At 42.4% G+C, this 16,453-nt stretch overlaps 1 protein-coding gene across 6 annotated transcripts in view; it reads left to right on the top strand.

Annotated features, from left to right (window-relative positions):
- Nucleotides 1–16,453, top strand: part of ARHGEF10 (Rho guanine nucleotide exchange factor 10) — a 231,347-nt gene that overhangs the window by 180,070 nt on the left and 34,824 nt on the right. For all 6 annotated transcript variants that reach the window (XM_075861927.1, XM_075861926.1, XM_075861928.1 and 3 more), the window contains one exon: nucleotides 2,334–2,491. In XM_075861927.1, coding sequence (XP_075718042.1) covers nucleotides 2,334–2,491 — 158 coding nt within the window. The remainder of the gene's footprint in view (nucleotides 1–2,333; nucleotides 2,492–16,453) is intronic.

The raw sequence follows: 16,453 nt of genomic DNA on the forward strand, positions 1-16,453 counted from the left end.
TCACCAATTGAAGACAGGGATGGAATAAGATGATGAAGTCAGACGGATAATGTGAACAAAAGGATGATCGGTGGTAATCTATGACAATGGGGGGTGATGAAAACGGTCAGTTGGAATTGGAACAGATTATGGTAGATGATAAAACACTAACCCTAACTAGCTATTTTTTATATCAGGGGTCTCAATCGCGGCCGGGCAAATGGGCCGCACATAGAAAAAATCTGAAGTTGACGGGCCGCATTACTTTCAAATTTGATACATTAATAATTATTGTCAATCAATTAGTTATTTGAACTACCATAACAATACTACATTACCAGAACAATACTACATTACCATAATAATACTACATTACTATAACAATATTACATTACTATAATAATAATACTACATTACTATAACAATATTACATTACTATAATAATACTGCTAGGTTTAAACTTACCGGAAATTTGCGCGTTTACTCCACGTGCTTATTTTAACTATCCAGTTTTCCAGTTGAAGTGTCTCAGTTGGCAGCGTTTAGCAGACACAAGACTGTCAAGATTGGGCAGCCCCTTTTTAGATAGTGCCACGGTGCCCTCTGGATAGTGCCGCGGTGCCCTCTGGATAGTGCCGCGGTGCCCTCTGGATAGTGCTGCGGTGCCCTCTGTAGATAGTACAACGGTGCCCTCTTAGTACAACCCCCATAGATAAAATCCACAGTTCCCTCTAGCTAATGCCACAGTGCTCTCTGTAGCGAATGCCAGAGTGCTCTCTGTAGCGAATGCCAGAGTGCCCTCTGTAGCGGATGCCGCAGTGCCCTCTGTAGCGGATGCCGCAGTGCCCTCTGTAGCGGATGCCGCAGTGCCCTCTGTAGCGGATGCCGCAGTGCCCTCTGTAGCGGGTGCCGCAGAGCCCTCCCGTAGCGGGTGCCGCAGAGCCCTCCCGTAGCGGGTGCCGCAGAGCCCTCCCGTAGCGGGTGCCGCAGTGCCCTCCCGTAGCGGGTGCCGCAGTGCCCTCCCGTAGCGGGTGCCGCAGTGCCCTCCCGTAGCGGGTGCCGCAGTGCCCTCCCGTAGCTGGTGCCGTAGTGCCCTCCCGTAGCTGGTGCCGCAGTGCCCTTCCGTAGCTGGTTCCGCAGTGCCCACGTGTAGATGGCTCCATTAGGGCTCCCTCTAGGAGTGGAATCCCCAGCCAGAGCATTGCTGACGCTGGAGGAGCCCCTGAAGTCACTGTCCGTATAAGAACAGTGATGTCAGAGGATCCTCCTGGACTGGATTCCCGGCCAGAGCGTTGCTGACGCTCGGGCTGTGGATTACTCTGCTGGAGGAGCCACTGACAGCGGGCAGTGACTTCAGGGGCTCCTTCTGCGTTGGCAACACTCTGGCTGGATGTTCCACTCCTAGAAGGAGCCCCACTGGTACGAACTACAGTGAGGAGGGGTGTAGCGCAGTCAACAGAGCTGGGTGTGTGGGGCGCTATCTATGGGGGGTGGTTGCACTGTGTGGCAACTGCTCACCTACCATCAAAGATCCAGCACCGTTTGAAAGGGACTGTGCTCCTTCATGACATTTCCCGAGGGAGCTTCGATGCCCCGCGGGCCGCACAACACCGCCTTAGGGGCCGCATGCGACCTGCGGACCGCGTGTTTGAGACCCCTGCTCTACATCTATGCCTGGATCTGTTCCTAAGCACTGACCGTAATACCACACCACTAACCCTAACTGTAGTTTAGGGACTTCATTAGGGACACTGTTTGGAACAGACATTGACCTTAACACAGCCCCACACTAGGAACCAGAGGCAATAAAAACAACACAAACCGATTGAAAACTAAGGGAAACCAGGCATGCAGAAAGAAGAAACATGATGAAACTAACCAACCAACTAACAGGACTGAACACCGTTTCAAACAGACTGAGAAAATGCTTAGGCAGAGCTGGAAAAAACAGAATACTAGATTGGAACACACAATCAGATTAACAAACGGCAAGTACTATTACCAACACCCTTAATCTGAGGCCAGGGATTGAAGAAGCAGCCCAATCAAGTGGCTCTCTCCAAAAGAGCCACTGGCTCACCTCAGTGTGGTCATCTGACCTACACTAACTACTATCGTACTGCATCCTAAAGACAAGAATGGGAATTTTGAGGATTTCTATCTGCCTAGAGTATCTAATAAATAAAACTGGATAATTGGTTATGCTTCTTTGAATAATTTGTATATGCAATATCCGAGAAACAACACTGGTTACTAATAGTAGTGAGATACAGTACATGTAAGATGTTTTTATCTATAGAAGTTTCTGCAGAGACTTACATATTCAAATACTACTTTCTTTTTTTTTTTTCTAGTATATGTGTTTATAAAAGTAGCCAAGGATCAAAAAAAGTTCGTCTGCAACACTTCTTTACTCCAGAAAAAGCCACTGTCATGAGTCTTGCTAGCATCCCCCAAAGTTTGTATGCAGGTCTTGTGAATGGAAATCTTGCAATCTTCACAAAGATCGAAGGTAAATTTCAACAATAGGCACTTGATGAAATATTGATCTGTAAATGTAATATGATGTGTTTGTGTTATTCTTTTGCCATTCTTGACACTTGCATGAGTGACTATTGTATATTTACAGAATTTGTTATCATTTACTGGCAAATAGGTGCACAGAAGTCTGCACAGTTTTTGTTTTATTCATCTAAATAGGTAAAAAAAAAAACCTCTGATGATTAAAAAAAAAAAAGCATGTCTTTCTTCTAGAAACATCGCCACGTGTGTGTGTGTGTGTGTGTGTGTGTGTGTGTGTGTGTGGCGCGTGTGCGGTATATTAACTCAGACCAATTCCCTTTTAAAGCCTTGCTATATTTTCAGAATTAGCTGTTATATGTGTGTACGTAAGTAATAACAATATTTCTGGCCATTATTTAGCATTCTGCATTTTTGGCAGTTTCCCCTCTACAGACTTTATCTCTAATTCTCAGTTTTCCCTGATCTAGGGGGCGGAGCCTATTGGTTATAATGTCTTCAATACACTGCACACATAGAAGAGGAGAATCCTACTCTCCTATCTTTATCGATCACATAGATGCTGCAGCAGCATAGAGGAGATTATATAGCAATAATGAGCATTGTAGCTGAGAATCCAGCACTGGGGTGAGACAGACAGACGCTGCAGCTTCCTTCTGTTACTGTGACTTTTTCACTCTGCTCCTGCTCTCCCTCTTCTCTCCATAAACTTGTATGGGCAGCGTGTCTGTGTCTCCTTTCTCCCTGCTGCTGCCTCTTCCCCTCTCCGTGTAGAGGCTGGCATTGAAGAGACACCCCCCCCTCCCTTTCTGCAGTCCCAGGACTGCTCTCTAATTCGGGCCAGATTTTGCTTGACAACAGTGGATGGACAGCAGATTACAGGGAGGAAGACACCTAGTGGCAGTCAATTCACACAGAATTTGCATAAATAAACAGCAACATTTTAACAGTAAGTAAATTAGAAAGTTGATCTAGATCACGCATACTATAAGATTAGCATAAGTTGTTTGAAAAAGTGAGCAAAGCTACATTACCACACACAGTCAAGAATAAAGCTGTGTATAAAAGAGTTCAGTCAGTGAGCAGCTTTCCCCCTAACCATTACGCCACTATTATTGCACGACACCGCTGATGTCCACAAGTGCCACCCACATTTCCTTTTTCTAAGCACTGAGCGAGCGGCTTACAGCACCATGTCCCCCTGAATACTCTGGTCCGCAGGCTACACAGTAGCAATCTGTTCTCACCATTCAAATTACACATAAGCATTTTATAGATGCCTGTATCTAAAGTGCCACTTTAAAAAAAATGTTGGGGTCATTTTGTGGCTGAGCCATTGTATTGAATCCATCATGTAAAACTTGCCTGAACACTGTGTAGCATCACCCATCATGAAAACATTATGAAGTTATGTTAAACCGCTCTGACCCGTTGAGGCATGGACTCCACAAGACCTATACAGATGTCCTGTCGTATCTGGCACCAAGACGTTAGCAGCAGATCCTTTAAGTCCTGTAAATTGCGAGGTGGGGCCTTCATGGATTGGACTTGTTTTTACAGCATATCCCACAGATGCTTGACTGTATTGAGATCTAGGAAATTTGTAGGCCATCGCTTTGTCATGTTCCTTAAACCATTCGTGAACAATATTTGCAGTGTGGTATCCTGCTGAGAGTCCACTGCTATTATGAAATACTGTTGCCATGAAGGGGTGTATTCGGTCTACAATAATGTTTATGTAGGTGCTACATGTCAAGGTAACATCCACATGAATGCCAGGAGCTGATGTTTCCCAGCAGAACATTGGCCAGAGCACCACACTTCCTCTGTTGGCTCGTCTTCTTCCTATAGTGCATCCTGGTGCCATATCTTCGGCAGGTAAGTGATGCACACGTACCCGACCGTTAACATGATGTAAAAGAGAGCATGATTCATCAGACCAGGTCACCTTCCATTGCTCCATGGTCCAGTTCTGATGCTGAAATTCTCATTGTAGGCGCATTCGAAAGTGGACAAGTTTCCGCATTGGCACTATGACTAGTCTACGGCTGGATAGGAACATAATTTGAAAGGCTGAAAAAAGGTATAAGTGCATCCAGTTCAGCCTATTCACCTGTAATGTTGGTTTTAGAGGAAAGCAAAAACCCTCATGAAGTAAAAGCCAATTTTCCTAATGTTTGTGTAAAAATTCCTTCCCGACTCCAAATCTGGCAATTAGAATAAATCTCTGGATCAACGACTTATCTCCAGAAATCTAGTAACCATAACTTGTAATATTTCACACTCAAAAGCATCTATTCCCCTTTTGAACTTTTAATAAATTCACAAGCACCACATCCTGTGGCAGAAAGTTCCATAGTCTCACTGCTCTTACAGTAGAGAATCCCCTGCTATGTTTGCTGTAGAAACCTTCTTTCCTCTTGACGTTGTGGATTCCCTCTTGTTATAGTTATAGTTCTGGGTATGAATAGATCATTAGACGGCCCTAAAGTCAGCGAGCTTGCGATGCACTATGTTCTGACACCTTTCTGTCATAGCCAGCATTAAGTCTTACAGCATTTTGTGCTAAAGTATCTCTTCTGTGGGATCGGACCAGACGAGTTAACTTGCATCAATGAGACTTGGCGCCAATGACCCTGTCGCCAATGACCCTGTCGCCGTTTCCCCGCTTGTCCTTCCTTGCACCACTGCATACCAAGAACGCCTCACAAGACCTTCTGTTTTGGAGATGCTCTGACCCATTCTAGCCGTCACAATTTGGCCCTTGTCAAAGTCGCTCAGGTCCTTTTATGGTTGTCAATTTTTCCTGCTTCCAAAACACAAACTTCAAGAACTGACCACTTGCTGCCTAATATATCATATCCACTTGTCAGATGCCATGGTGACGACATAATCTATGTTATTCACTTGACCTAATACTGGTTTTATTGTTATGGATGAATTGTGTGTGTGTGTGTGTGTGTGTTTGTATACAGTTGGGCAACCTTGTAAATAGAGAGCAATTCTTTTGTACTGACTGAGTTTCAGCCGCATTCACAATTCTTATGGTCGTCATTGGAAACAGCGGACAGGTTTGTCATCATAAACATCTTTTACAGTTTAGCTGAGTTCTTATTATGGAGTGGGGAGTTCCTAAGTCTGTTTAGTGTGTGCGTGTATGTGTGTATATATATAATGTGTGTGTGTGTATATGTATATAATATATATACACACACACACACACACACACACACACCCCATATATAGTAAAATAATGTACATAAATAGATGGTGGGTCGTCAGCGGCTCCTAAAGATAAAACGAACACATTTTTGATGAGTCATGGAGCTGTTAAAAATAAAAAGTTAGTGAATGTACGTACGTGTGTGTATGTATGCATATTTGTGTGTGTGTGTGTGTGTATAGGCATCTGATGGTTTGGATTATCTGATAATCCGGCACCCTGGATTATTCATTTAGAGAGAAGGGATGTTTTGTGTAGGGTAAAAGAGACTAGTAATAAAAAAATACTTGTACCTTGCAATTTAATGTAATAAAATTATAAGATTTTTTGTTTTGTTTTGAACAAAAAAATGTGAAAGCAACAAACCTGTAAAGAATGAGCTACCAAATATGTAACTGTGCCACTGAATACATGTAGGTTTAGTTAAGTGAAAGCAAGTCCAATTCTGTTTTACCAGTTAATAACATTTATTGCTATCATTTTGTATTTCTTAACCACTGCATTGCTGTCCTAGCATCCTTATGCTAAGCAGTTCTGTGGTGTGTTCAGCTTGAGGGTTTCTTTGCATAAGCATTGACCTATTTTCCTATGATGAGGTTGTCTGGTTAGAAGGCATATTGAGAAGATTACCAGAGCATACTACTTTTTATTGGAGCACAGTATGAAATCAACAGCTGTTTTAGTACCAGTCTTCGCAATCTCAGTACTTCTTTGAATGTAGCCCTCCCATTCTAGGATAAGCACGTTTATAACCGATGTGCTGTGAGAAGCTAAACTTACAACTTTGTCTTCTGAAATAAAACGTTAAGTAAAGTGCATTTGTAAGTTAAAAGGTCCACCTAAGTTTTTTTTTTTTATACTATAAAGTCTGATGAATACGGCAGGAAGAGATATATAAAATTATTTATAAATCATTACTTGTACACTATTATCCTGCACGCTCCTCTTGGCCAAGCATGCATGTTTACTTCAATTGGGGGAGGGGAATCTCCCACAGTAACAAAGGATCAGGCATGTTAGATAGTCCAGTCCTCCGAAAATCGTCAGGTTCGACTATCTTCAAATATGCATGGTCATCCTAAGGGGGACCTATCGGCTTTCTTGACATGTCTGTCTTAGTAGATACTCCCTAAAAGATCACCCCTTTGAGAAAACCCTCCCCCCTCCTATCCAGATCAAATTTTTCTGTGACCGATTTTTCCCATCTATTACAGCCTAATGGGAGCTACCCCTGTATAAGCAGACCAACCCCTAATCTGACCAAAGAACACTTTTATTTTTATTTTTTTTGAGCAAATTTTTCCGTCAGAACCCCTCTGAAAATGGAGTTACATGCACTGTAAATTATCTTGACGCCGATCCTCGCCACGCTGCATCACCAGAGCGGAGAGAACGAAAGGCGTGATTTTGGCAGCTTCTCTCCTATAATTTGCCAAGCAACTCTGCCTACTTGATACATTAGAGGAGAGAAGCTGCCATCATCACGCCGCATCATTAAGGCAGAAAGACCAGAAGGATGTGCATTTCTTGCATCATAGGAAAGGAAGGAGGAGGATGCAGGCTGTCAGAAGGGGAGGGTGTAGCATCAACCTGCACTGAATATCCCATACGATTGCTGGGCAAAGGAGCCTGCAGACTGCCACAGAGGTATCAAGGTTAGCAGTGAGGAAGTATATGGAGAGCGGAGCCTGACAGGTTTAAGAATGTGGAGAGCCAAGATGGTGTACTGTACAAGAAAGAGGGGGAGCCATGCTGGGCACTAGGAATGAAAATGGAGCCTTAATAGGGACCAGGAATTGGAGGAAGTCCATACTAGGGAACAGGAATGAGAGGGGGCCATGCTCAGGACCAGGAATGAAAGGGGAGAAATGCTGGCGACTATCAATCAGAAGGGAAAAGTGCCTTGGACTAAGAATAAAAAGAGGAGAAATGATTGGGACTAGGGAACCATGCTGGGTAACAAGATTTAGAGGGGGTGCCACGCTGGGGACCCAGAATTAAAGGGGTGCTATTCTGGAGAATAGGAATGCGAGGGAAGCCATGTTTGGGACCAAGAAGGGAACATGCTTGGGACCCAGAATTAAAGGGGTGCCATACTGGAAACTAGCAATGAGAGGAGGGGCATTTGGGAGACTAGGCATGAAAGGGTAAAAATGCTGGGACTAGAAATGAGGGGAGCCATTCTAAGGACTAAGTATGAGAGAGATCCATGCTGGGGACTAAGAATGAGAGGGAAGCCATGCTAAGAATGAGAAAGGGAGCCATGCTGGGGACTAAAACATGAGAGGGCTGTTTATTTGTGTGCTGTACATGTTTGCTGACTGCATTGCACACTTCAACCTGCATTCTTTGTACTTTTTTTCTTTGAGAGGTCCACCCCCATAAAAGATCATTTTTCTTTGCAATTTTTGATGGTTGGCTTAAAGAGGCTCTGTCACCAGTTTATAAGTGCCCTATCTCCTACATAATCTGATTGGCGCTGTAATGTAGATAACAGCAGTGGTTTTTATTTTGAAAAACGATCATTTTTGAGCACGTTATGAGCAATTTTCGATTTATGCTAATTAGTTTAATAGACAACTGGGCGTGTTTTTACTTTTTACCAACTGGGCGTTGTACAGAGGAGTGTATGGCTCTGACCAATCAGCGTCATACACTTCTCATTGTTCCAGCCCAGCTTCTTTCACTGCACAGCGTGATTGTGCACAGTGTGATTGTGCAGTGAAAGAAACTGTGAAACAGACATTTCATTGCTTGCAGATGAGTATTGATTTGCAATGCAGCTTTGAGAATACATTGTGAAGATTTTCTGCACTTTGAATCAAAAAGGAAATTTCATTGTGCCTCATTAGATACTAAATATAACTTGTTCATTTTTAATTTGGTCTTCTGGGCCAGGTTATTGGATAGTCTCACGTTTCTTGTGAAATCTGAGGCTGTTTTAATGTATAATATTCATCATTTGCACAAGGGACCTTTTTGCTGTTTATTGCTGAGACGCATGGCACCAAAATCTAACCACATTGAAAGTCGGTGCCGCACAGTCTATTCCAGTAGGATAATGACAGTTTACTTTGCACTCACTAGCCATCTAATTCTGATGGTTAATTATGCCTCTGTTCCTAGAATGGCAACATTATAAACCATTTGTTTTGTAGTTTATGTGCAGAGAGCATAGGGCAATACCAACAGAGGCTCCTAGTGCTTTCTAAAGCTAAAAAATAAATGTCATAGTTTTTTCCTAGATATGCTCTCTATAGATAATGCTTACCTTACACTGATCTTGAGTTCACAGGGCAAAGATCAGCAAATGCTCGTTCGTTGGCTGATCGGATGTTTTATGCGGTAAAAAAAAATGGCCGCTAGTTGCTCCCTGTCAGTCGGCTCTCGTTTTTCCAGCCAGTATCAGGTCGTTTAATAGCACGTTTTACAGATCAGATGAGATCTCAATTCACACTAAACCTTTTTATATCTACACTCCTAAACATTGAAATTGCAACACCAAGAAGCAAAAGTTTAGGAATTGTGGAAATCACAGGATCGATAGACATGTTAATGATATATGCAAATGATAAAAAAATATTGAAACAAAATATTCCAAACATCTTGATTTACTCAGTATCGAGTATGAGCGCCATGTGCAGAAATACATGCACTTACACGTCTTGGCATGCTATCAATCATGTTATTAATGGATGTCTGAGTCATGTTATGCCACGTTGAATGAATTTGGGCATCAAGATTGGCTTCTGCCAGCTCCCTTTGCAATTGCCAACCAATGTCCGGAGACTCTGCAGGCCATAGTAGCACATATAGGCGACGCAGCCTGCTCATAGTAGCACGAGCAATATGCGACCTGGCGTTGTCCTGTTGAAAAACTGCTTCTAGGGCAACTTTGGAGAAATGGCTGTATCACTGATTCCACGACCAAATCAATGTAACGCCAAGCTGTAGGTGTACCTGAAATGAAGAACTGAAGAGGGTTCCGGCTACCATACATTATGCCACCCCACACCATAATCCCAGGAGCAGGACCAATGTGATGTTCCCTTGTGAAGGCCGCCTCATGGCGTTGCCCACGTGGTCTCCAGACCAATCTCTGGCTGTCATCATGTCCGAGACAAAAGAGCGACTCATCACTGAAGAGGCTAGACCTCCATTCCAGTCTCCATTGACGTCTTGCAATGCACCATGATAGCCTTCGAGAGCGGTTGCATTTGGTCGACGGAACACCTGTAGCTGGACTTCTGTCTCGTAGTCAAATGTTGTGCAAACGTGTTCTGATGATTTGTATCGACACTGGTTTCCGCCCTAGGCTTGGGATGTGATGTCCAATTTCACTTGCAGTACAGAATGGATCACTACGTGCCATTCTTCGAATCGGACAATCCATCCGTGCATAGGTTAGTTTCCACGCACCTCTTGCTGTCATTCCCATTTGTCGTTGTTCTCCCAACCTCTGGGACACGCGATGTTAAATGGAGCTGACATCTTGGCTTAGGCGCATAGCGATCTGCCGGAGTGATAAACCAAGGCCTCTCAGTTCAAGGATTTTGTCCCTCTGTTTGCGACAAGTGGCGATAACTGGCACGTCGAAGAACAGGAGGCATCACACAATGTGCCCACACCACTTGATCCGATTTTTTTTTTTTTTTTCATGTGGCTAAAAAACTTTGCTTTCAATCTGGCTTTTATGCATCTCATCTCCCACATGCCACAGATTGGAGCTGGGTGCTTGGAAATTTGATCATTTGCAGATCTTAGCGACACCTGCTACTACCTCGATTTGCACAACCTTGCCCATTCTTGCCTTTCTTGGTGTAGCGATTTGAATGTTCAGGAGTGTTTATATTTTCTGAAAATAGACACATGGCGTGTTGTCAATGTCACTCAGCACTTTATAAACACAGGGGCCTTTATACAATTTTTTTTCAAAATGTGATCTTTCTTAAAAAAAAAAAAAATTCTAAGGCCCTGTTCACACTGAGTTTTTTTAAGCGAAACCCGCGTTGGAAAACGTGCCAAAACAGTCCGAAAATGCCTCCCATTGATTTCAATGGGAGGCGGAGGCGTTTTTTCCCCACAAGCGGTAAAACCGGCTCGCGGGGAAAAAAGGGGACATTCCCTATCTTCGGGCGGTTACGCCTCTGACCTCCCATTGACATCAATGGGAGGCAGAGAAAGCGGTGTGTAGGCAGATCAAATTCTGCCTCAAAATTCCAGATGGAATTTTGAGGCAGAATTTTCTGCCTGCAAAAAAACTCAGTGTGAACAGGGCCTAAAAGTTTGTGATTTCAAATTCCTGACCCAAGCAGAAAATTAGACATACAATTTTTGCTAAAAATAAAATTACATGATGTGCAGAGTTCATACAGTACATGCCACTTATGCCTTGGTCTACATGCAAATATTTTCACAAAATCAACAGAATTAAAGGGACCACAAATCTGGGTTTAAAATGTAAAAAAGTAACAACGTATAAAATACAGGGATTACACGCCTATTAGATCACCTTAGCTACTGAAGAACTTACATGCCAAGACGTATAAAATTCGTCCTTAGCAGGGTAAAGGTTAATGTGCCCTTTTTAAAATGTGTCTAGTGAGGCACAAAGATCTATTTATTAACCTCTTAGTGACCGCCAATACGCCTTTTTACGTCGGTCACTAAGGGGCCTTAGGCTAGGCTGACGCCTTTTCACGCTCGCCTAGTCTAAGTCCTGCATGGGTCTCCCGTGCAGGCAGGAGCCGGGGCTCTGCTGTCTGAAGACAGCTGAGCTCCTGCTCCAACGCCCGCGATCGAAGTTTACTTCGATCGCGGCTGTTTAACCCGTTAAATGCCGCCGTCAATAGCGACCGCGGCATTTAACTTTGTTTACAGAGGGAGAGAGCTCCCTCTGTCACCCATCGGCGGCCCGCGAATGCAATCGCGGGTCTCCGAAGGGCTGTCATGGCAGCCGGGGGCTTGATAAAAGCCCCCAGGTCTGCCCTGGACCTACGCCTGGACATACGCCGGAGGCACGTCCTAACAGATTGCCTGTCAGATTTACACTGACAGGCAATAATGCTCTGGTATATGAAGTATACCAGAGCATTATAGCAGCGATCGGAAGATCGCACAGTAAAGTCCCCTAGTGGAACTAGTGAAATAAGTAATAAATGTGAAATAAAGATTAATAATAAGTACAGTAAAAAAATAAATAAAACCATTTTTTTCCATAAAAAGTGGTTTTATTTAGTAAAAGTGTAAAAAATAAATAAAAGTACACATATGTGGTATCGCCGCGACCGTAATGACTCCATTAATAAAGTTAATATGTAATTTAAACCGCAAGGTGAACACCGTAAAAAAAAAACGCAAAAAACAATCGCGAAATTGCAATTTTTTTCCATTGCCCCCCAAAAAAGTCATAAGAAAACAAGCCCCAAAAATCACTACATTGATGGAAAAATAAAAAAGTTACGGCTCTTGGAAAGCGACGAGGCAAAAACAAATAATTTTAGTTCAAAAGTGTTTTTATTGTGCAAAAGTCGTAAAACATAAAAAAACCTCTACATATGTGGTATCGCCGTAATCGTACCGACCCATACAATAAAGGTTATTGTGTTATTTACGCCGCACAGTGAACGGCGTCAATTTAAAAACGCATAGAACAATGGCGGAATTTCAGTTTTTTTTTATAATCCCCCCAAAAAAGGTTAATAAAAGTTAATAAAAAAATGATATGTACCCAAAAATGGTGCTATTAAAAAGTACAACTAATCCCGCAAAAAAAAAGTCCTCATACAGCTATGTAGACGAAAAAATAAAAAAAGTTATAGCTCTTTGAATGCGACTATAGAAAAACGAATAAAATAGCTTGGTCATTAGGGCCTAAAATGGGCTGGTCACTAAGGGGTTAAGCAAATGTGCCAAACAGAACAGATCTAAAACCTGACGCGACATAATGCACCAGAAATGCTCCACATTTTGGCCCCATTTTACTACATATTCTAGGGGCAAACACGTTAGTAAATCTGCCCCAATATGTTAGAATTCTGGCATAAATTGCGCCAGTAAAATGCCAAACAAATTTATTAAGTGTTTTAAACTGACTGTCATAAAATGCTCCAAATTTATTAATTGCGCACACAATTTTTTTGCCGCTAAACATTGTTTAAAGGACGCCAGCCACGAGTTGGCATAAGGAAAGTAACATGTCTAGCCTGTTGCTCCAATTCCTTTTGTGTGTGCCATTCTAGTAGGTCTAGTTTTATCCTGGGTAACTTTACAACAGCATTAATAAATCTGTCCCATTGTGTTCTTTTAACCCCTTCAAGCCTGTTTTGGCCTTGTGGACGCAGCCGATTCTTTTCATACTTTTTTTTTTTGTCCGAAAATCCATTTTTTTCCCGTAGCACAGAAGGTTTTACCCGAGAAATGCAACCCAATATTTATTGGCCAGATTCTGCAGTTTTTAGAAATAACCCACATGTGGCCCTAGTATGCAAATGGCCTGAAACACAGGCCTCAGAAGCAAAGGAGCACCTAGTGGATTTTGGGGCCTCCTTTTTAATAGAATATGTTTTAGGTACCAGGTCAGGTTTGAAGAGGTCTTGTGGGGCCAAAACAGTGGAAAGACACCATTTGGCAAACTACACCCTTCGAGGAATTTATAGAGTGGTATAAGGAGTATTGTAGCCCCACAGGTTTTTAGTAGAATTAGTCCGTAAAAATGAAAATCCAATTTTTTTCCAGTAAAACGTAGAAATTATCAATTTTACAAGAAATTATGAAGAAAAAGCATCCAAACATTTGTAAATCAAATCAATTTCTCCTGATTACGGCAATACCCCATATGTGGTAATAAACTGCTGTTTGGATACAAGGCAGAAGGGAAGGTGCGCTATTAGGCTTTTGGAGCTCAAGTTTGCTGGAATGGTTTTTGGGTGTCATGTCACATTTGCAAAGCCCCTGAGGGACCAAAACAGTGGAAACCCCCCAGAAGTTATCTCATTTTGGAAACTACAGCCCTAAAATAATTTATCTAGGGGTATAGTGATAATTTTGATCCCACAGGTTTTTTTAGGCCGTGAAAACGTCTATTGTGTTTTTCATTTCTTTTTTTTTACTGCGTTCATTATAAAGGACATATTTAATTTGTTCTGCGGGTCGATGCGATTACGGAGATACCATATGCATATAGGTTTTTTATATCTTATGGTGTTTGCACGATAAAATCACGGTTTGAAAAAAAAAATATTTGGTTTTTGTGTTGCCATATTCGAAGAGCCATAACTTTTTTTATATTTCCATCAAGAAAGCTGTGAGGGCTTGTTTTTTGAGGAACAAACTGTAGTTTAAACACATTTTTGGGTACATGTGACATTTTGATCCTTATTTATTCAATTTTTTGGGAGCTAAAGTGACTAAAAATAGTGATTCTGGTATCTTTTCTTAATAATTTTTTTAAGGCGGTCATCGTGCAGGATAAATTAAAAAAATATAATGTTTAGTTCAGGCCGTTACAGATGCGTTGATACCAATTATGCATGGTTTATATTTTTTTCGAATAATAAAGGACTTTATAAGCGAAAAGCGTGATTTTTTTTTTTTATTTGATCACTTTAAACTTTAACTTTATTATTTGTGTACATTTTTTTTAGTCCCACTAGTGTCTTGAAGATCCAATTGTTGGATCTTTGTTATAATACCCTGCAATACTAGACCTGTCAGTTTGATGGTATGTTCACACGCCAGACTAAAAACGGCTTTAAAATGCGGAGCGGTTTTCAAGGGAAAACGGCCTCTGATTTTCAGTCGTTTTTTAAACCACAAACGTTTTTCCAGGCCGTTTTTGGAGCTGTTTTTCTATTGCCCCAATGAAAAACCACTGCAAAAAACAGCTCAGGAAGTGACATGCACTTCTTTTTACGGGGCGTTTTTCTACGAGCTGTTTTTAAAAACGGGCAGATGTTTGGAGGCGTTCAGCCCCCGTATTTTCAGTTGTTTTTATGACCCAAAAAAACGGCTGAAAATAGATCTTGTGAACATACACTGACAGGAAGCGTATTAGGTCCTGCCTTCCGTAGGTAATAGACCATAGCAACCATAGGCACCCCGCAATCGCGCTTGCGGGGTGCCGATATTGTTGTAACAACCTAAATGCAGTGGCCGCTATTGACCGCTGCATTTAAGGGGTTAATCGACGGGGATCACCGTTGTGATCCCACCCGATGTTTTCCCCCCAGTACTAAGGCTACTAGTAGCAACCTGTACTGGGAGATGCCGAGTTGCGGGGAATGCCTGTGTGCTCCGTTTGGAGCACACGTAGATTAACGGGCTGCAGGCGCAAGGACCAGTGCTGCAGCCCGTTAATCTACGTGGAGTGGTCGGGGAGGGGTTAAAGTAGATTGCTCATGAAGAATATGTCTTTGAATGGAAGGCGACCAGGCATTCGCTTTCTTCATCTGGGGAAGCTGTGTCTGGCTATACAAATGTAGCGTTACATGCCATTATCCATTTTTACAGTATAACGACGTTCTCTATGTGTACTGGGTGGTGACATTGTTTATATGTGTGTTACTTAGTGGCATTATGTGCTAGTACTGTACAACTGAATTTCTTACGGTATTTCTAAGGGTTTAGGATGGGGAATGGTTGTTGCATAGTTTTGTGGGAAAAGATTTATTATTTTAAATCCTCGCTCATTCTCTATCTAGGAGTCCAGTAGGCGGTCCTACTCCATGATTTCACAGACATGTTTGTGCATACAAAGATACCTGTCAATCACAGATACGGGAACTTACGCTTATTGCCAACGTCCTTAAAGAAGCTCTGTTACCAGATTATCAAATCCCTATCTCCTATTGAATGTGATGGGCGCTGCAATGTAGATAACAGCAAAGTTTTGTTTTTTTTGTTGTTTTTTTTTTGAAAAACGATCATTTTTGCCCAAGTTATGACCAATTTTATATTTATGCAAATGAGCTTTTCAATGGACAACTGGGCGTGTTTTCTCGTATTACCAACTGGGCGTGTATTGTGTTTTTACCAACTGGGCGTGTATTGTGTTTTTACCAACTGGGTGTTGTGAATAGAAGTGTATGACACTGACAAATCAGCATCATATGCAAATTCAACTGTACGCCTGGATCTGATGTGTCTTCTCTCTTCCGACGCCCAGGTTGAAGGACCTGTGGGTGACGTCATCATTCCCAGCCAGCTTCTTTCACAGCAGACACAGAGTGACGTCACCCTCAGGTCCTTCAACCTTGGCGTCGGAAGAGAGAAGACACATCAGCTCCAGGCGTACAGTTGAATTTGCAGCAGCATCACCGTGTCAGGTAAGCATAGTAAACTCCCTAGAGACGAGCATATTAACCTTTTGGACGCCTGGAGCCGATGTATCTTCTTTGTCCGACGACAAGCTTGAAGGACCTGTGGGTGACGTCACGCTGTGTGTCTTTAGTGAAAGAAGCTGGGTGGGAGCGATGAGAAGTGTATGATGCTGATTTATCAGCGTCCTACACTTCTATTCACAACACCCAGTTGGTAAAAACACAATACACGCCCAGTTGGTAATACGAGAAAACACGCCCAGTTGTCCATCGAAAAGCTAATTTGCATAAATATAAAATTGCTCATAACTTGGGCAAAAATGATCGTTTTTCAAAAAAAAAAAAACTTCGCTGTTATCTACATTGCAGCGCCCATCACATTCAATAGGAGATAGGGATTTGATAATCTGGT

This window comes from Rhinoderma darwinii, chromosome 4, assembly GCF_050947455.1.
Source record: "Rhinoderma darwinii isolate aRhiDar2 chromosome 4, aRhiDar2.hap1, whole genome shotgun sequence".
Taxonomy (NCBI): Eukaryota; Metazoa; Chordata; class Amphibia; order Anura; family Rhinodermatidae; genus Rhinoderma; species Rhinoderma darwinii.